At 44.2% G+C, this 21,441-nt stretch overlaps 1 protein-coding gene across 1 annotated transcript in view; it reads right to left on the reverse strand.

Annotated features, from left to right (window-relative positions):
• The window catches only part of ARHGEF3 (Rho guanine nucleotide exchange factor 3), a 272,463-nt gene extending 254,051 nt beyond the window's left edge, over positions 1–18,412 (reverse strand). The window contains exon 1 of the mRNA XM_027121139.1: positions 18,330–18,412. Within this exon, the coding sequence (XP_026976940.1) occupies positions 18,330–18,391 (62 nt within the window). The 5' untranslated portion in view covers positions 18,392–18,412. The remainder of the gene's footprint in view (positions 1–18,329) is intronic.
• Between the last annotated feature and the right edge of the window lie 3,029 nt (positions 18,413–21,441).

Here is a 21,441-nt window from a genome sequence, read left to right on the forward strand (position 1 = left end):
CACAGAATGAGAGGGACGGCAGTGGGCGGCTGGACAAGAGCCACGGACCATCCACCTGACCTCCAATCTGCACAACCCATGACCTTCGGCAAATCCCTTCTTTCTCGGGGCCTCAGTTTCCTCCTCTGTGAAGGAAGAGCAGGACAGCAAGGGGCCCTGCCAGCACCAGGATTAGACAATGGGCACGTGGTCATCTGTGGCAAGGAGAGCTCTACAGGCAGCTGTTTCCCCTCCACGGATGGTAACTTCCCTGCTCCTAGCACAAACCTCCAGGATCAGGTTTCTAACTTTGTCCCTGGACTCAGGTATGTGCACCGAGGAGAGAGTTCTCAGGTGCAGCCTGAGGCCAGGCAATGGCGAGGAAGCCACAGTTCTTCTGGGGAGGAAGGGAAAGGAGGGAAGGATGTGGGGGCCAGGAAGAAGCTGGGGTGGGAACAGTGAGGAGTTTGAATAAGTGCTATACCTCGATCCGTATAAACATATGTAGAAACTCACTGAGCTTTGCCCATAAGTTGGCACACACACCATATATATTTATAACTCAATAAAGGTTATAAGATGGCAAATCAGACCAGGCAAAATTTTGCCAAATTAAAACTTTGCTACTATAAATGTTCCACATAAAATATTTCACATCCTATTAAAGATACCCCTTTAAAGTGTATACCTCCTAAGTTCATTATGAAAAGGGGACAATACAGAATCACCAAGATGACCATCGTGTTAGGCTAGGGGGTTGGAGGTGAGGGTGAGTCCAGGGAAATCCTTTATTTAACAACCAAATTGCAAGGTGCCCAGCTAACGCTTTGACTCTCCACTCCTATTTCTATGCATAATTCAGTGCAGCAAGTAAGGCCTAGAACTTCAGGTAGGAACTTAGAATCATGATTCAGACACTGACTTGGTGGGCCCTCAGGTCAGGTGAGAAATCCCGGCGCCTGGCAGCCTCCCTTCTCAACTGTGAGAAAGGATAGTGAGGGGCTTCCCTGGTGGCGCAGTGGTTGAGAGTCCGCCTGCCAATGCAGGGGACACAGGTTCGTGCCCCGGTCCGGGAAGATCCCACATGCCGCGGAGCAGCTGGGCCCGTGAGCCATGGCCACTGAGCCTGTGCGTCCGGAGCCTGTGCTCTGCAACAAGAGAGGCCACAACACTGAGAGGCCCGCGTAACACCAAAAAAAAAAAAAAAAAAAAGATAGTGAGGACCACAGAAGAAAGGGCATCACTGGCCCAGATGTCATGAACATTAGGTGTTTCTGCTACCCGGCATCTGATTCCCTGCCCATGGGTAACAGCACTTGGCCTTCCCACTGGGGGACCACCCCTCCCCACTCTCAGTCCATAGGTCCAGGTGAGGCTGACCCTATCTCCCCACCCTCATGTTCCAGAAGAGAGCATGGACAAGCTGAACAAATATTAGTCTGTTTGGGAAGTCCTGCTAGAACAAGTGGCAATGATAAACTCTCGCTCCACAGCTGTGGGAGAATGTCAGCCTGGAGCTTCTGGGAGGTACCATGTGGAAGAAGGCTTCCTGGGAATGAGGCCAATATAGAAAAAAGCAAAGCCAAGAGAAGAAAAGAATGAGACCAAGACCTAATAACACTGAGCCCCTGGGTCCAGCCATGCCTGAAGCTATCTACTCTTGGGCCTTCCATTTATGTGAGCCATTACATTCCCTATGCTGCTTATTCCAGATGAATTGTGTTTCTGTCACTTGCAATAACAACAATTCCTGACTAATGGAACCACTGCACAGAATCACAAGATCTCCAAGTTACAAGAAGGCACTGGAGGCCATCCAGCAGTGTTTTGCACACATCAAGCATTCAACAGTGTTATGCTGGCCAATGAATGATTTGTTCATCACTCTAGCTCCAACTTCTCAAACTGAAGTAAAGCTATCCTGACAGCATTACTCTAAGCCACAAGATAAACCAACTGCTTCTTCATGGAGCATTATTTTAAATGATGGTAAGTAACTTAAAATGCTTTTTAATTAAAACAAACAGAGATCACAACCACATGGTTCACACTAGGAATGCAAAGATTGGTCAATTTTAGGAAATCAATCAATATAATTCATCTCATTAAGAGTCAAAAGAAAAGAAACATATGTCTTCTTAAATGCCAATCTTGTTAAATTTCAACATTTATTCCTGACTTTTAAAAAAAACCTCTTAACAAAATAGGAATAGAGGGAAATTTTCTTAAGAGATCCACAGGTCAAACAGAAAGCCAGCATTACGTTTTGGGGGAAAGGTTAGAGCACTACCACTGAAGTCAGTATAAGGTTAAGAATGACCTGAGATTTCACCACAGTTTAACATTATTCAGGAAGCATTTGCTAATCTAATTAGACAAACAAAAAAAATTACCAATTTGAAAGGAAGAGAAAGCAAAATTTTATTAAGTTGCAGATAATGTGATTACATGTCTGGAAAAATTCCTCCCAATAACAACAACAATAAATAAAATAAGATCTGAAAAACTATTAGAACCAGTAGGAAAATTTCATATTAGTCAACATTAATAAAAGATGTTATTAATCAATCGTTTTCCTATATCCGAAAAAAAAGAAAACATGAAAATATGATGGTGATCTGGACAACATAAATGATTATTCTAACACAGATTCCTTCTTCTGCACTGTCATATTCCTTCTTTTCTGCCTGTGTGGATTTTGGTGGAATGCTTGAAACACACAGCACAGCTCTAACCAAACACAGACCTTGTCAAAAAGATGCTTATCTTGCCTTGGCTCAACAATCTCTGGTGACTGGGAACCCATCTCCTGAGACTGCCCACTCCCCAGTCACCTAGGCAAGCCCAGTAGGTCCCTCCCTTTGCCAGCACAGAGAAAGGAGACCCATTCTTCAAGATGTGACCCCTTAGTAACAGGGCTGACCAGACCAATCAACACACATGTTTATTTGTACTGACCTGCATGCTATTCCTCACACAGGCTAAGCCCCTATCCTGCCCCTGAGCCGTTGCATGTGCTGTCCCTTCTGCCTGTCAAGAGATTCCCTAAGAAGGCTGCAAGGCTTGCTCTCTCAACATTCAGGTCTGTGCTAAAATGGTACACTCTTAAAAAAAAACCCTCCCTGTTTCCCTGTCTAAAATTCCACATCTCACTGTCTATCCCTTTATTCAACTTTATTTTTCTTCATAGCACACATCATCAGCTAACGTTGCTTCATACATTTGTCTGTTTATAGTCTGTCTCTCTCCAGAAGGTAAACGCCATCAGGGCTGGGATCACCATGTCTGCTTCACTCACTGCTATATCCCCCACCCCTAATACCCCCTTCCCAGACACACAGAAGAGGTTCAATAAAAAATGTTGGTTTTATGGATGGATGGATGGAAAGATGGATTCTTTCAGTCCTCAGATCCAATCCCAACACTACTGCCCGAATATTTTTAATTTATTTCTACCTTCCTCGTTGATATCCAAGCTATCTTCCTTCCCACTCATTCTCAACAGGTATTTTTTCCCTTCATCACCTCTCTCCTAGATGGCTACAATACCCCTAGCTGGTCTCTCAGCCCCAAGTTTAGCCTCCATCCAAATTTTTTTCCCACTCCAGCCAGAGGTCTTTTCTCAAAATATAAATTTGATCATGTCATTCCTCTACTTAAAATGCTTCAGTGGCCTCCTGGGGCCTTAGGACAATTGCAGCTGTTTATTACTAAGGCTCCCAGGATCCAGTCTTCCCAGCCCAGACACCAACCAGGCTTCTGTCATATTCCACCGTCCAGTCACACTGAGGAGCTACCTCTTCTTACAGCACGCCACATTCTTTCTGGCCTCAGGGCCTTCGCACACGCTGTTCCTTCCACATGGATCACTCTTTACCTGACTACCCCTCACGTAAGCTTCCATTTTCTGACTGTTACCTCCCCTGGGAAATGATGGGTCCATCCCAAACTTACAACCCTGGAAATGATGTGTTTAAGTCTGTTCCTTCTGGACTATAAGGGCTACAAGAGGCAGCTTGTACCATTCACAGCACTTGGCACAATGCCTGGTACCAAGCAGGAGCCTGAGGTAGATTTCCTTGACTTTAATTTAAATGATGCCTTCTGTAAACTTCATGCCTTCTCCAAACTGGCACAGGGTTCATCTCTCTGTGTCACATCTGACACCACTTCCGGCACCTTGACTCGCCATTCATACTCCCTTGAGACAACAGTACACATATGGATGTATTCACACTGGCGTGAACACATACACACACACACACACACACACACACACACACAAAACTTGCGGAATCTGTTACTCTCCAAAACTCCCCTCCCACCATGACATTTTAACCTTGAGGAGGTCTTGCTTTCTGCCTGAATGTTATAAAATAAGTATTGGAGCCAGCTACATCAGCCACACTCTACCCAAACTTGACCTGGGCCTATTAAAAAAGAGGGAGACATACGCTTGGATTGGAAGAATTAGTATTGCTAAAATGGCCATACTACCCAAAGCAATTTACAGATTTAATGTGATCCCTATCAAAATACCAATGACTTTTTCCCACATAACTGGAACAAATAATACCAAAACTTATACGGAGCCACAAAAGACCCAGAATTGCCAAAGCAATCCTGAGGAAAAAGAACAAAGCTGGAAGCATAACCCTCCCAGACTTCAGATAATACTACAAAGCTACAGTAATCAAAGCAGTATGGTATTGGTACAAAAACAGACGTATGGATCAATGGAACAGAATAGAGAGCCCAGAAATAAACCCACACACCTACGGTCAATTAATCTACAACAAAGGAGGCAAGAATATACAATGGAGAAAAGACAGTCTCTTCAGCAAGTGGTGTTGGGAAAGCTGGACAGCCACATGTAAATCAGTGAAGTTAGAATACACTCTCACACCATACACAAAAATAAATTCAAAATTGTTTAAAGACTTAAGCATAAGACTTGACACTGTGAAACTCCTAGAAGAGAACATAGTCATGCAAAACATTCTCAGACATAAACTGTAGCAATGTTTTCTTAGATCAATCTCCCAAGGCAAAAGAAATAAAAGCAAAAACAAACAAGTGGGGCCTAATCAAACTTAAAAGCTTTTGCACAGCAAAGGAAACTATTGACAAAAGAAAAAGACAACCTATGGAATAATATTTGCAAATGATCTGACCAAAAAGGAGTTAATCTCCAAAATATACAAACAGCTCATACAACTCAATATAAAAAAGACAAACAACCCAATCAAAAAATGGTCAGAAGACCTGAATAGACATTTCTCCAAAGAAGATATACAGATGGCCAACAGGAACAAGAAAAAAATTCTCAACATTCCTAATTATTAGAGAAATGAAAATCAAAACCACAATGAGGTATCACCTCACACCAGTCAGAATGGCTATTATCGAAAAGTGTACAAATAATAAGTGCTGGAGAGGGTGTGGAGAAAAGGGAACCCTACTACACTGTTGGTGGGAATGTAAATTGGTGTGGCCACTGTGGAAAACAGTATGAAGGCTCCTTAAAAACCTAAAAATAGAGCTACCATATGATCCAGCAATCCCACTCCCAGGCATATATCCAGAAAAGATGAAAACTAATTTGAAAAGATACATGCACCCCAATGTTCACAGCAGCACTATTTACAATAGCCAAGACATGGAAGCAACCTAAGTGTCCATGAACAGACGACTGGTTTAAGAAGATGTACTATATATGTACAGTGGACTATTACTCAGCCATGAGAAAGAGTAAAATATTGCCATTTGCAGCAACATGGATGGACCTAGAGATTATCATATTAAGTGAAGTGAGTCAGACAGAGAAAGACAAATATCATATGATATCACTTATATATGGAATCTAAAAAAATAATACAAATGGGGAATTCCCTGGCAGTCCAGTGGTTAGGACTCCACACTTTCACTGCTGAGGGCCCGGCGTTTGATCCCTGGTCAGGGAACTAAGATCCCACAAGCCATGTGGCGTGGCCAAGAAAAAAATAATAATAATAAAATAAAATAATAAATGATAAATAATACAAATGAATCTATACACCAAAGAGAAACAGACTCACAGACCTAGAAAACAAACTTATGGTTAACAAAAGAGAAAGGGAGGGGGTGAGGAGGGACAAATTAGAGGTATGGGATTAACAGATACAAACAACTATACATTAAATACATAAGTAACAAGGATTTACTGTATAACACAGGGAACTATATTCAATATTTTGTAAAAACCTATAATGGAAAATAACCTTTTTCATAACTCTAATGGAAAACTGATGAATTTATAAAAGTGCTAACAAAAGATCAAGATAAAAAAGAAATTAATTACATGGGACTGAGTGAACTGATGAGGATGATTATAATTTTTGTGACTTTCTGTTTGAATAAAAAAAAAAATCCCATAAGGACTCAGAGGCAAAAAATATACAAATCAATTTTCACTGCAAAGTAAAGGAGCTGTTGCAGTGGAGGATTACTGGACTGAATGTCAATATCATGACATCGTATGAGTGTGTTTCGTGTTTGGTAACTGCAATCATTGTTGCTTTTGTTGTGGTCATCCATTTACAATGCTTGGTGTCAGTCTATTTATCTCTTGTAAAAATAAAATACAGTGTGTGTGTGTGTGAAAAAAAAAAGAGAAAATAACCTGAAAATTATATATATACATATCTGAATCATTTTGCTGTACACCTGAAACTAACACAATATTGTAAATCAACAATACTTCAAATAAAAAAAAAAAGAGGGAGAGATATTTTTTAAAAAGTGCAGAGCCTTTCTCTGAAATCTCTCCCTTAGTTACCATAACTATAAGGTCCATATCAAGCAGATTCAATCTTATTTGAAAGTTTTAAACAAATAAACAAAAGGAGCTGTACTTATATATGAATATTTTTGTAATTAAAAAACAAAAAACCTGTCCTGTGCTTATTTTTTAATGTGCAAATTAGTTTATGTAACAATATTTGTCAGTGTTGTTTATAATATAAATATATAAGCAATTAAACACTAACAACAGGAGATTTTTTTAAGTAAAATAAGTTATAAAATAGTATAGTGGAATAATCTGCAACTGCTTTTTTTAATATTTTACTTTTATTGGAGTATAGTTGATTTACAATGTTGTGTTAGTTTCAGGTATACAGCAAAGTGATTCAGTTATACATATATTCATTATTTTTTAGATTCTTGTCCTATGTCTAGAGTGAGAGAGTTTTTTTATTAGAAAGGTAATTGTTAGAATTATGGTCAATATAATTATTATTATCTCTATCAGACCTAAACCAAAACACAATGCAAGCTGTGGTCTTAACCAAGTGTCAACCCAGCACCACCAGCCATGGGTCATCCTGACCTTGGGGAGTAACAATGTCACCAATGAGACCCTGTCACTGCACATGTTGTTCCTGGACCTACTCCAGCCACTGTGCTTCACTTGACATTCATGGAAGGGAAGGGACGAAGGAATACAGTAGACGGCACCACAAGGAGACACTCAGACAAATCCAGAACATGGATCTTACTTTTAAAAGTGCCAATGTTGTGGAGGATAAATACAAGAGAAGGCCCTGTTTTGGATCGAAGGGGACTAAAGGGACATACGAACCAAATGCAATGCTTCAGCCAGGAACACTCCCTGGATGTGGGGCAGGAAGGAGGGAGAAATGGAACGAGCTGTAAAAGGTGTTTTGGAGGACTTCCCTGGGGGCGCAGTGGTTAAGAATCCACCTGCCAATGCAGGGACATGGGTTTGATCCCTGGTCCGGGAAGATCCCACATGCCACGGAGCAACTAAGCCTGTGCACCACAACTACTGAGCCTGCGCTCTAGGGCCTGCCTGCCGCAACTATTGAGCCCGTGTGCCGCAACTACTGAAGCTCACGTGCCTAGAGCCCTGCTCCGCAACAAGAGAAGCCACCACAATTAGAAGCCTGCGCACCGCAATGAAGAGTAGCCCCCGCTCGCCTCAACTAGACAAAGCCTGCGTGCAGCAACAAAGACCCAACACAGCCAAAAAAGAAAAGTGTTTTGGAACAACTAAGGAAAGTTGAATATGGACTGGATATTAAAAGATATTATAGGTCTATACTAAATAAATGGGGACTAGAGGAATCAAGGAAGTAAAATTAATACTGAACACAGATAAAGGAAAAAAGAGATGCTTTGGAAGGACAAGCGAATGATAATACTGACAACTGACTTGTGTTCCCTAAATCTTCTCCCACCTCTTCCCTCAATCCTAAAATGGTTCTGTGTACAGGGCTTCTGAATACGAACCTCCTTGAAGAAAGTATACCAAGTTAAAAAAATTTCTCAAGTCTAGCTGCTAAGAGCCAATGTCTCTTTAAGACATGGTGCCAAGGGAGCAAGGTGTTCAGGCTCGCTTGGAGGTGAAAGGTTGCCTAGGTAGGGTTATTTGTACCTCGTGATGGACAGCACTACCCTTTCCACTGAAAGGACAAGGACATCCTATACTCGCATTTGCATAGAGGACAAAAACCACATGAACAAAAGATGGGAAACAGGTAATCTGTCTTGAGTTTCTGCTAACTTCATTAGATGCATTTGTGAAGTATTTTTGGCCTTTGGATCTGTTGCTATTTGTAAACAACGATGAATAGATTTCACTTACTGGAATTTATATGCTTCCTTAGTTTTCAAGTTAGTATTTCAAACAGGATTTATTTTCTTGTTTGCAATGTTAATGTAACCTCATGATAGAATTTTTAAAGCTATTGTGTGACTTGCCCCCTCGCCACTGGGAAAATTTTCACTTGCTTATTTTAGAATCATGTACTAAGCCCTACCACTGGAATGAACTTACATATATGTGTAATAAAGAGAATAAATAATTGACACTACTAAAAAAAGACATTACAAAATTATTGTTAATTTGCAGAGGTGGGTAACAGTAGGTGAATATGAAGGTGACTGTACCTATTTTTAGGAATTACAGGCCAAGGTATTTAGAGGTAAAGTGTCAGGATGTCTGCAATGGGTTTCCAAATGGTTCAGGAAAAGAAAGTATATATATGTATACACACACACACACACATACACAGAGACACACACAGAGTAGTGAGGCAAAGTGTTCAAATAAAATCTAGGTGAAGGAAAAAAAAATCTGTTAACTTTTCTGTAGAGTTACAAATTTTCCAAATATACATTTGGGTAGAAAAATATTAATACAAGGTAGGAGAATTCCCTGGCTGTCCAGTGGTTAGGACTCCGTGCTTCCAGAGCAGGGGGCACGAGTTCGATCCCTGGTTGGGGAACTAAGATCCCACATGCCATGCCTTGCGGCCAAAGAAAAGAAAAGAAATAAATGCTGAAAATGGTAAACACGTCAGTAAATATAAAATATTTTTTAAAAAAGAAAAATACAAGGTAAAACTTAGCTCCTTTGATAACATTATAATAATAAGATAAAGAACACAAAGAAAGGAGTTATTAGGTCTTTAACAAGTGATTTGAACTTTGTTTCAGAACCTAAAATATGCCTACTATCCATAAGCACAATATCCTTTTTGCATGACCAGTAGTTTTATAATACTTTTTTTTTTTTTTTTTTTCCACTTTCCACAACAGGAAAAGTGTGCCCTCTGCCTGGAATGCTCATCCTTCCCCCAGGGAAGCGTTCCCAGATGTCACTGGAGAGGTGAAATTCCCCTTTATTTGCTTTGGGAAGTGGAGAACAGGTTATTAAAACTTACCCATAACTCCATCACTGTAACATAATGGAACAGTCTGTCCAAGTGATTGTGAGGTTAACGGCTGAGTTTCCTACTAATTAGAACCTCCAGGCAGACAGGGGCCGCGTCAAGTTCCTGCCCATTCATTTGTACTACACGGCCAGGCACACAGCTGCCACTCAATAAATATTTTTTAAATAAATAAGATCTTATACAGCCCTTTAAAAAGAATGCATATGAAGACCACGTAATGAAAAAATGACTGACACAACAAGTGTGAAGAACTATCATAAAGCTACTACGATTACAACAATGTGGAAAACTAAAACCTGGCAAAACCCCACAAAGCACCAAAACTAAAACAGTAGCAAAATGGGGTGGGGGGGAAGGTGAGAAAACGAGTTGTCTTGGAAAAATCTTAACAGTATGGTAGGTGCCAAAGGAATGAGGAAGGACTACAGTGACCTGGGGATAAGGGGACAGTAAGTAAAGCAAGGAGGGAAATCAGGGAAATAGTGAAAACTTTTCTCACTTGTTCAAATTTACAGATAAAGAAAAATCCTCAATCCTAACCGTGAAGACAACCTGCCAAAAGGTAGCTGGGTGTTGACTCTGCCCAATTAATTGCCATCATTCACGGCTACAGGACATCCAGGTTCTAATTCCACCTCTGCTACTAACTCACTGTGTAAACTCCACATGCATCACCTCCCTGGGCAGTTTCCTTACTGGCAAAATGACCAGTCACAGATCTAACCCTGAGCCCAGTACAGTGCCTGGTGTACAGCAGGCCCTCAATCAACCCCCATCCTTAGAGAAGATGGTGGTTCCTGCTTGGGCTGCACACAGCACACACAACACTGCACAGGGGTGGGACAAAAGCCACATGCAGCCCAAGTCCAAGCAATGATCACAGGGAAAGCCTTAACCTAAGTTCCCATGCTCTTCTCCCACCTAGAGAACAAAGTCTCAAGACTCTCTCCACCCACACCCCAGCAGAACACCCACACAAAACCAGCGCTCCATAAATGCATCTTGGTAATTCTTTACCTCTGTGGCCCCAGTGAGCGCTTCAACCTTCGTGGGTTCGCATGTCCGCACCCCCAGCCTCACACGGCTCTCCAGGCCTGATTCTTGGCCCTCAGAGTTGAAAAGGTAGAGTTTCCTCCAGGGAATGTGCCACGCTCTTGCCTGGCAGGAATTTTCTATCAGAATCCCAGGACGGAGATTGACGCACATGGTCTCCACCCAGCAAGGGCTTAGCATCAAGACGGGTGCCGCCTTTCACGTGCCACCATCCCTCCGCAGGGCGGGGGCCGGGTGAGCTTCCCCTGCCAGACGCTTGCACTGTGTTTCTGGTTCCACCTCAAGTCCAGTGCCCATCTGAACGTCCTCCACTTTGAGTGGGGTTTTTTTTTTTTTTTTGGCTGCGCCATGCGGCATGCAGGATCTTAGTTCCCCGACCAGGGATTGAACCTGTGCCCCCTGCATTGGGAGTGCAGAGTCTTAAACACTGGACCACCGGGGCAGTCTCTTGAGTGTTTTTAAACATTTCCCAGGTGCACACTGTGTGCCAGACCCTGCTAGGCCCTTCCTTAACACATCTTGTCTCCTATTACATACATTCATCTCCCCTTCTAGATTGGAAGAAAGGTCCAGGTCTGACTGCATCCCCCAGCATACCTGACAGAGTGCTGAGCACACGATAGGTAGGTACTCAAGTAACTGCTGAACGAATTTCCCAAAGTCATCACCATAAGGATTGCCACAGAAAAGCAAAGGGCATGTGTTCTGACGGCTCCTACTTGGCTCTGCGGTTGGTGGGAAAACGATTTACAGGCTGATAACAGACTAAGGCCACGTGCTGGGTGTTAGCCAGGTGCCCGGTGACCACAAGCGAGGGACTTCGTAGCACACTGAACCTTCGCACCAACTTTATGACCTAAGTACCACTGTTATTCACCTTCATAGATGGCAAACTGAGACTAGGAAAACTTCCAACAACTGGGCCAGGATCTTCACCACTTCCCCTAACACCCTCCTGGCAGTTCCTACTGTCACTAGGGCCCCACTATGAGGAGACTGTCTGGAATTAGGAACACAATGACGGGCTCCCAATGAGACTAGAATGCCCACCCTCTGCACCTCAATGGATTCCCTTGGCTGAGGCCCCGTCCCACCCCTGGGGCAGCCACAGCAGCTCCTTCCCATCCTGCAGAGGGGCTTGGAGCGCCCACCTGCAAGGACAAGATAAGATGAGGATCCCAATGAGATGAGAAGTAGGGGAGATGGCTAGAAGGCCAGGGGCCTTCTCCCTTGAGAGCATCAAAGACACAGATGTCCCAACAAGTACCTGTGACACTGGGGCAGGTCCTTAAAACTGTTTCTTCATCTGCAAAATGGAGGCAAACAATGTGTATTCTGCCCAGTTGCTGTGATATTTGGAGCCAACGTATATACAAAGCCCCTTACGAGGTGCCCAGAATTGGCAGATATTATTATAATTTGCCATGTAGAGGATTAGCCAGGCTCCCTGGAGAACTGAAGAGCTTTTTCAGTGGCTTCACAGCAGATTTTCCAGGACACTGTCCTAATTCATGCCTCTGACCAGTCCAAGGACAGATAAAGACTTGGTTTAGTGGGAAAAAAAAACACAACAAAGCAGAACTTGAGGCTTAGGAGGCTGGGTCTGGGTCTTGGCTCTTCCATTCCTGCTACAGGACCACAGCCCAGCCCTTTGCCTCCCAAAATGTCAGTCCCTCATCTGTAAAATAACATCACCTCCCTCATTGGGTCTTCGTGTGTCTCAAAGAAGATCATGTGCACTCACTCAATTACCTTAACAATCATTTAATAATAAGCTGTCTCTGGGGTTACGCCAATGAACCTAATATGGAGTCTATTTCGTTTTCATATTTATGCAACAAATGTTTAGTGAGTGACTATCCCAGGCACCGCCCTGAGGAGTCAGTGAGGAGACACAGACCACATCTGCCCTCAGGGGGCTTACAGTTGTTTTAAACAATATACCTAAAATTTTAGGATTAAAAGGAAAGTCATCAATCAACCAACCATTCTTTTTAGCCAATGAGAGATATGAGAGAAAAGAAAAGAGACACACCAAGGGTCACACAGCCAGGAAGAGGCGAGAGCAGAATCTGCACAGCGGTTTTTCAGTTTGCAGCCCAGTGTTCTTTGCACAAGAGTTTCTGCCTGAATAAAAACCTTTATGAAGATACCTGACCCTCCCACTTGTTCTCAACTCACTCACCGGCAGGCTTGTGACAGGGATTGGAAGACCTCTTCCATCTTTCGCTTACAATAGTATTTTAAAGTTCCTATCAAAAAACCCTAAACCATTTAAAAATCCAACACCTGTGTCTTTGGTTACTAGGCCTCTCTGTCCCAGGCACATCACTGCAGCATTGGGAGGAAGCTTCATGATCTCCCAGCTCGGCATGTACCCAGTGTGAGCTCTGCAACAGCAGATGTGGGGATCGGGGGACTGCACACTCTTCCCTCTCTTGAGAGACCCCCCCATGCACACTGACCTTTTACAGGCTCTGCTGGGTCCTGTGAGAAAGGCTACATTTGACTGAGCTTAAGCCAGTAGTGCCTAAACAAGTTTGGCAACAGGCCCCATTTTTTTCCCTGCAGTGCCTATTAATGTTTGGAGGAAACCATGTTCTGAGGAGCAGACTGTGGGAAATGCTGATGGAATCTCCAAGAAGACACCCTGGAGAGGTGAAGTGCCTTGCTCAAGGTCACAGGACTGGTGAGTCTGACAGTAAAGGCTAGAGCCTCAGGCCAGGAGAGGCTACTCTCCCTTTTGTTGGGTTTCCAGCTTCTCAAGGTCAGCGGCTGAACTTCTGGAGGTGGAGGAAGCAGAGCAGGCCCCACACAGCCCTTGGGGCAGTGAACAAAGAGCTCATAAAAAATCAGTGACCCAAACAGCTCCCGCCTGAAGGACAAGATGGAAGCTGATAAGTGGATCAAGAAGAGAGCAACTAACAACAAGCAGTGAAACTAACCAGTCTAAGGTGAGGGCTCTGGAGGCAGTCTATCCCTGGAGCACGAAAACAGAACACAGCACAGGGCAAATCTCAATTTTGGATACAGCCCTTCATGCTGCCATCTAAAAATCATTCTGTTTTCTAGCCAGTTCAGGCCACTAAAGCTGCTCGTGGGTTGAGAGCCTACTGTGTACAGGGCCCTGGGCCGGACATGGGGTGTCGCTGCACCAGACAAGGCCCTGCCTTTCAAGTCAGTAAAGTCTAGTGGAGCCAGCACAAAAGAGGTTCTCAAAACACCCTGGAATAAATGAGCTAGCCAGAGAAGATCTTTATTTTCATAAAAGAGACACTCATTGGTACAATCTGAGAGTGAAAGGCCCTGCAAGGAAAGAGTAACCCCTTATTTGAACAGGATAGGATGTTCACTGACTGACTGACCCACAGATGAATGAATGAATGAATGAATGAAACAATCGATCAATTTCTCCAGCATGGGCTGAGTCCTAACCATCTACCATTTCAAGGAACTATCACAAGTCCATTTATAGGAAGGATTTACAAGAAGGGCAAGAGCTTCTCCCCTCAAAATTCTCCTCTTTAAACATCAGAAATTCCACTTGCCTAAAACCATTGCTGCACAGCTGAGGAAACTGAGAAGTGATATTATCCGCCCAACATCACAAATGCCAGCAGAAAACTGCCCTCCCCAGGGGCTTACTCTTCTAAAAATCCTGTATTCTTCTGAGTTAGCACCCAGAAGTACAAGCGGCAAGTAAAGGTTGCTCAGTTAATGAGTGCGGTGGGACTAGGTCTTCCCACAACTAAGTCACTTGGTTAAAAGACAAAGTGTCCGTAAAGCTCAGGGGCAAAACTGCGTTCCCGCAGAAGGGAGTGAGGTCTGTGGGCAGCGAACCCAGGGAGCCCCTCTCCTCGGGAACCTGGGGTTGGCTCCAGGCGAGCTTAGGTCCTCACTGGCAGGCTTTGTCACAGTACCCCACCTCAAGGATCCAGGGTCCACCCTTTATCGCTACTTGAACACTACACTCATCAGTCCAGAAATATTAGTGAGCACCTACTGTGTACCAGGCACTGGGTAAACAACAGTGAGCAAAACAGGCAAGACCTGGCCCCACAGAGTTCACAGTCCAGTAAGAAAGGTAGACACTAAAAAGATAATTACATATAGGATAAGAAATCATGTCAATGGATTATCATTTCTCCTTTTTTTTTTTTTTTTTTTTTTGGCCATGCAGCATGTGGGATTTCAGTTTCCCGAGCAGGGATTGAACCCGTGCCACCTACACTGGAAGCGTGGAGTCTTAACCACTGGACCACCACGGAAGTCCCAGATTATCATTTCTAAAACACAAGTCTGGCCCTATCAATCTCCTGATAGAGAAATCTTCCTAGGTTCCTCACTCTATGTGGGATTAAAAATAAACAAACAAAAATGAAAACAGCTGCCTTAATTGGGTGCTTACTCAATACCAGGTGCTTTACTATGATTAACTCAGGACATGCTCCAACAACCCACTGCAGGAGGTACTATTATTATCCCCATCGACCAACAGAAGAATTAAAGTTTTCTACTTAACCATTGCTTACTGCGTGTGCAAAAGCCCATCCACCCCCCAGCCAAGACCCTGAATTCCCTGAGAATTCATATCTTACTCAACTTGCTGTGTCTTGTGCACACAATAGTATTTCATAAACTCCCAATGAATGAATAATCAACTGATTGATCAATGGGCTGGTTTCCTTCAAGGCATTATCTGTGTAATAAGCTCAATCTTGGGAACAAGTACTGGTCAGTGTCCTAATAATCATGCAAGAAGTAGCTGTGATGTTGTGATAAGAGGCAGAGCCAACCCCCGGAGGCCTGAGACCGCAGCTTGGCTCTGTGTGAACCCGGACAATCATTTCCTCCCTCTAGGCCTGACTGCTTCCCACTGTCCTGATGGGGAAGCAAGAAACCAGACAGTGAGCCTAGGACCTCTGCTGGCTCTACACATTTACGTCTCTGAAACATAATGGGGGGCAGGGGCTGGGGCTCAGGAAGACCTCTGAAACTGCACTCTGACTGCTTTTAGAACGGGGTCTAAAATTAAATGTTTTAGGGAGGGTGACTGATCAGGTCTATGGGGGTGAGTGAAGAACTTCCTCTTCAGCCATAGCTCAGTGGGCGTATTTATCCTAATAAAGCAGATTTACTCCCTATGACAAAAACCCCTTTCCAGAGAAGTATTTTGGACGAATATGGGTGAGACCGCCACCCCCAACAGTACACCAGAATAGAGGGGCTGGTGAAATGAAAGAGCCTGTGTTCATATGCTGGAAGCAAACAAAACCCAAACCACACTCTCCACTCCTACACTCTCCTCTGGGAAGGCCACGTGAGTGTGGTCAAGGGCACTGCGAACATGGGCCTAATGGCTCCGTGTGGTCCATAAGCTATGACCACAGGAGAACTCGCCACTCGGCAAGCATGGGTCTAACTGTCACTCAAAGTGAGAGCAATGGGTAGGAGCTGGAGCTCCGCGGCAAGACAGAGTATTTGTTGGTCTTCTTTTGTTGCTTGGCTGGTTTTGAGGAAATTTCTGTCCTCACGTCACCTAATGGACATAATGGGGGTAACAACACATCTCCCTACCTCACCACGGTGAGAATTAAATGAGATGAGTAAGCCAAGTGATCCACACAGAGCCTGACACATAGTACATACTCAGATTGTTGCCAAGGATGGTGGTGGTAGTGGATGAAATCATCTGAGTCGGGAAATCCAACCCAAGGCTCTCCCAACCCACTCCAGGATCCAGAGAGAAGCAGGTGATCCTGGGATGAACGCTACTGGAAGAGCAGACTTGGATACTTTTCAGAAAAGAAACAAAGAGGTGCCCACTCTTGGGAAGGACCCAGCCTGTCCAGGTGCCCTGGGCCTCAGGATAATCACTGGGTCCCTGTAAGGACAGAGGCTCGCCAGGGCCATTGGGAAACAGAGAGACCTGAGAAGACGAACTTCCTCAGAGTAAAGAGAAGGGGGAGGAAATTACAACCATGGAGAGATACCGCTGTTAACCCAACAGACTGGCAAAAATTAAAAAGCATGAAGAGCTGAGGTGTGGCAGGAGGCGGGCAAACAGGAACTCTGGTATCCTGCCGATAACTGGTGCTCTTTAGAGACCGATTTGGCAGCATTTATCAAGATCTTAAATGCATGCAAAGGATGGCCCAACAACTTCACTCCTCGATAACCATCTACCTAAGAGAACTATCAGCTCATGTGCTTGGAGGCGTAAGCCAGAAAGTACATCAAAGCACTCCACTGCTGTAAGGGCGAAAAGCAGAACCCACCCACCCACCACCACCCACAGGAAAACAGCTCGATAAACAGTGAGATTCTCATGCCATGGATACGATACTCACTTTGCAACAAAACAAGGCAGACTCACATGTACTGTCTTGAAAACATTTAAAGACATATTATTGAATGTTTTAAAAAGGTTACAGGGGCTTCCCTGGTACTGCAGTGGTTGCAAGTCTGCCTGCAAATGCAGGGACATGGGTTCGAGCCCTGGTCCGGGAAGATTCCACATGCTGCGGAGCAAATGGGCCCGTGTGCCACAGCTGCTGAGTCTATGCTCTGGAGTCCGTGAGCTGCAGCTGCTGAGCCCACGTGCCACAACTGCTGAAGCCCACATGCCTAGAACCCATGCTCCACAACAAGAGAAGTCTCTCACTGCAATGAGAAGCCTGCGCACCACAGCGAAGAGTGGCCCCTGCTCGCCGCAACTAGAGAGGGCCCACGCACAGCAATGAAGACTCAATACAGCCAAAAATAAATAAATAAAATAAATGAATTAAAAATAAAAGAATGTTTAAAAAAATTATTAAAATAAATAAAATAAAAAGGTTACAGAATAGACCAGCAAGCATAGTATGACAGACTGTATTTAAAGAACAGAAAGAAAGAAAAAGTAAAGGAAGGAAAAAAGGACTTTGTTTTTCTATGTATATAGACTCCTAGTAAAAGCTCTGGAAGGAAATTCACAAAGTAGGTCACAGTGGTTATTCTGGGAAAGGTAGGAGTGGGGTGGGTGCTGGGAATGAAACTTGGGGATCAATGGGGATTTCAGTCTTATTTTTAACTAGAAAAACGTACCAATGCATTTCTTGGGTATTTAAATTAAATTAATACATTTATTTTTAAGGAACAGAAAAGAGGAGGTGGAAGGAAGAGGAAGAGATGATGACTTCAAGAGAAGATGTAGCTGCCGAGAGCTAAGGGTCTGCTTCACCTCCTCTTGGGGGACTGGCCACCCACAAATGCAGACACAACACATCTGAGCATAAGCCCATAGTTTCTTGGAATGATAGAATCAGATATTTAATGCTATACCACATCAGTTCTATATACCAACTCTTCCTTCTAAATCTTAGAAAAATTCCCTCATACTTGACAAAGGTATCCTTCCTCTGGTGTCAGAAACTCAAGGTATGAAAACGGGACACATGAAATTTTGCTATCTCCAAATTCTTGTTGGCTTCCACTGACTTATAAGAAGTCCTGCATTACATTTAATTGTTGCATGTAAGAATTTTTTTTAATTTTAATTTTTAAAGATACTTTTACCTTTCCTTGTTTTCTTCCATTTCTCTGAAGACACACTGATTCATTACTCTGGAACTGTCCATAGACACTGTGTGGCAGATCCAGGTCTTTCTGAAAAAGGAAAATAACCAACATTTATAACCTGGGTACATTTATGTTAACACAAAGAGATGCATTAAATACATACAAAAGGAATGTGTCAAAGGCTGCCTAGTGTCCATCAAAATCCATTCTCCCCTTTGTCCATAGGTTACTTGAGTTTCATCAGGGACTACATTTCCCAGGCATCCTTGCAGCTAGGTGCAGCCAAATATCTGAGTTCCCAATGGAATGTGAAAGGATGTGATATGTTCCACTTCTCCACGTAGGTCTCAAGACATGGGCATGCCTTGTCCATCCTTCCCCTTGGTTCCCACTGCCTGGAACTCAGCTCTAACCATGCAGATGATGACAATGCACTTGGAAATAACAAAGGAACAAGATAGAAGGCACTTGGGCCTGTGACTGACTGCATGGAGCACAGGTTCCCTCTCTCCTGGGAACTACTACCTTAGAGAGAAATGTCTTTGTTCTTTAAGTCACTTTAAGTTTAATAAAACTTTAAGTTTTATTGGGTCTTGTTTTTATGGCTGGTTAAGTCTCACTGAGTTGGCACTACGGTTAAATATTATCACTGGGGCCCTTCTGAGGGTGGGTTTGGTTATTTGGAGCTTGGGACAGTCTGTTTCTGTGGAGACAGGTGAGTCCAAATTATTAGGGGTCACAATTTTGGTAAAACCACATGCAATTTCAAGTAGGTACTCAATCAGTGTTCGATGGATGAAGAGGTGTTAATAAGCATGTAATCTCTTCCTGTGTGAAGTGCCTCGAACGCAGAGCACCTGGTATGGAATTAGGAACACTGGGACCCACAAGTATGACTTGTGAGCTTCACTTCACGAAACGACTACTCGGGATGGTAAAATGCCACCTGAATGTACACGATACCCACATTTAAGGATTTTAGTCTCTGCTTAGGAGTGACAGAGACTAGGAAACACAGGGACAGAGACAGAGAGACAGAGCTAGAGGGAGAACATTCCGATGGTGGAGGATTCGGCCCACTATTCCACTCCCTGCACGTCTGCCCCAGGATGAGTCTGAGCTACAACTCGGAGGTTCCCTCTCCAGTCTCAGGAACTGCATTCCTCACCACTCAGGGTGTGGCTTTAGCATTAAAAGATAGATTCTCTTTCTGCACCATGGCCCAAACATGAACCAGCTACTTCATTTGTAACCAAAGAAACAGCTGTCACTTTCAATGCAGGAAGAACTGGCTGTGCAGACCATACTGAGGGATGGTGTGTTGGTCTCCAGCCTGGAGCCTCCTAGGCAAAAAGGGGTCCAGCATAGTTTTGACACCCATGACCTTCATGCTGGTGCTGTCATTATGGCCCAGCTCCACTGCATCAGCTGTTTTGATGGTTGAGCATCATAGGCTGTTTGGCCAAATCTCCTCCACAATCCTCCATCTGCTCCACTGTGGGTCTGGCTTTCTCCCAGATCAAAGCACCATGTGAACAAACTTTCAGATCCAGGTGAGCAGGACCCTGCACCACGATGTGTTGGACAGAGTCAGTGTTGGGGAGAATCCCCAGCCACAGCCTCCAACACTGCTCTTGAACTTGCAGAGAGCACACTAAGAGGTATTTTTAGCATCTGGATCCCTGTCTGAGGCCACTGCCCTGGCTTCCATCAGAGTTTAACTTCTTCAGCTGTGGCATGTGCATTATGCAGGGACCCAGAACAAGGCAAGAGGGAAGATGTGGACCCTGGAAGGAGGGCTGTGGATGTGAATGTGGAAGGGTAATGGGACTTGAACTCAGAGTCCCAGAGGTGCATTCCTGCCACGAAGGGAGAGGGTAGCTCACACCATGGTCACTTCTGCAGCTGTGAACACCCTGGCCCACCTCACCTTGGCCTGGAAGCCAAGTTTGCTCAGTGTAGCAAGCTCTTACACAGCACAGTAACTGCTGCAAGAGGATTTGATACCTACATCCCAAATGACGCCAACAGCAAACTCTCCTCTAAGTCACATTTCCCCTGCAGCAATGAGGTCACAGCCTGCCTTCACAGGCTAATTCTGGGTCAGGGTTTCAGGTTTTCCCTCCTGGTGTTGGAGAAGGTATTCTGTAGACAGCCATCAAGAAACCACTGTCCGGGCTTCCCTGGTGGTGCAGTGGTTGAGAGTCCTCCTGCTGATGCAGGGGATGCGGGTTCGTGCCCTGGTCTGGGAAGATCCCACATGCCGCGGAGCGGTGGCCCCGTGAGCCATGGCCGCTGAGCCTGCGCGTCCGGAGCCTGTGCTCCGCAACGGGAGAGGCCACAACAGTGAGAGGCCCGTGTATCGCAAAACAAAAACAAAAACAAAAAAAAAACGAAGAAACCACTGTCCTTCAGCCTGTGGCTAGGAGCTGGCACTGGGGACACCCATCTCTGTATCCCAGAACTGAGGGATGTCCAAGGTGCAGACACTGACATGGATTATCTCAATGAATTCTCACATCAGCCCTAGGAGGCAGGCACTGCCTCACTCTATGAAATGGAAAACTGGGTTAAGATTTGTCGAAGGCCATACAGACACCAAACGGCAAAGCCAAGACTTGAACCAGGCGGTTCAAGTCTGTGTTCCTAACCACTGTATTTTTTTTTAACATCTTTATTGGAGTATAATTGCTTTACAGTGTTGTGTTAGTTGCTGCTGTATAACAAAGTGAATCAGCTATATGTATACATATATCCCCATATCCCCTCCCTCTTAATCCTCCCTCCCACCCTCCCTATCCCACCCCACTAGGTGGTCACAAAGCACTGAGCTAATATCCCTGTGCTATGCAGTTGCTTCCCACTACCTATCAATTTTACATTTGGTAGTGTATATATGTCAATGCCACGCTCTCACTTCGTCCCAGCATCCCCTTCTCCCTCCCCGTGTCCTCAAGTCCATCCTCTACATCTGCGTCTTTATTCCTGTCCCGCCCCTAGGTTCTTCAGAACGATTTTTTCTTTTCTTTTCTTTTCTTTTTTAGATTCCATATACATGTGTTAGCATACGGTATTTGTTTTTCTTTCTGACTTGCTTCACTCTGTAAGA

Source organism: Aethalodelphis obliquidens, unplaced genomic scaffold, assembly GCF_003676395.1.
Source record: "Aethalodelphis obliquidens isolate GAN/ISIS:26980383/991018 unplaced genomic scaffold, ASM367639v1 scaffold22, whole genome shotgun sequence".
Classification (NCBI taxonomy): domain Eukaryota; kingdom Metazoa; phylum Chordata; class Mammalia; order Artiodactyla; family Delphinidae; genus Aethalodelphis; species Aethalodelphis obliquidens.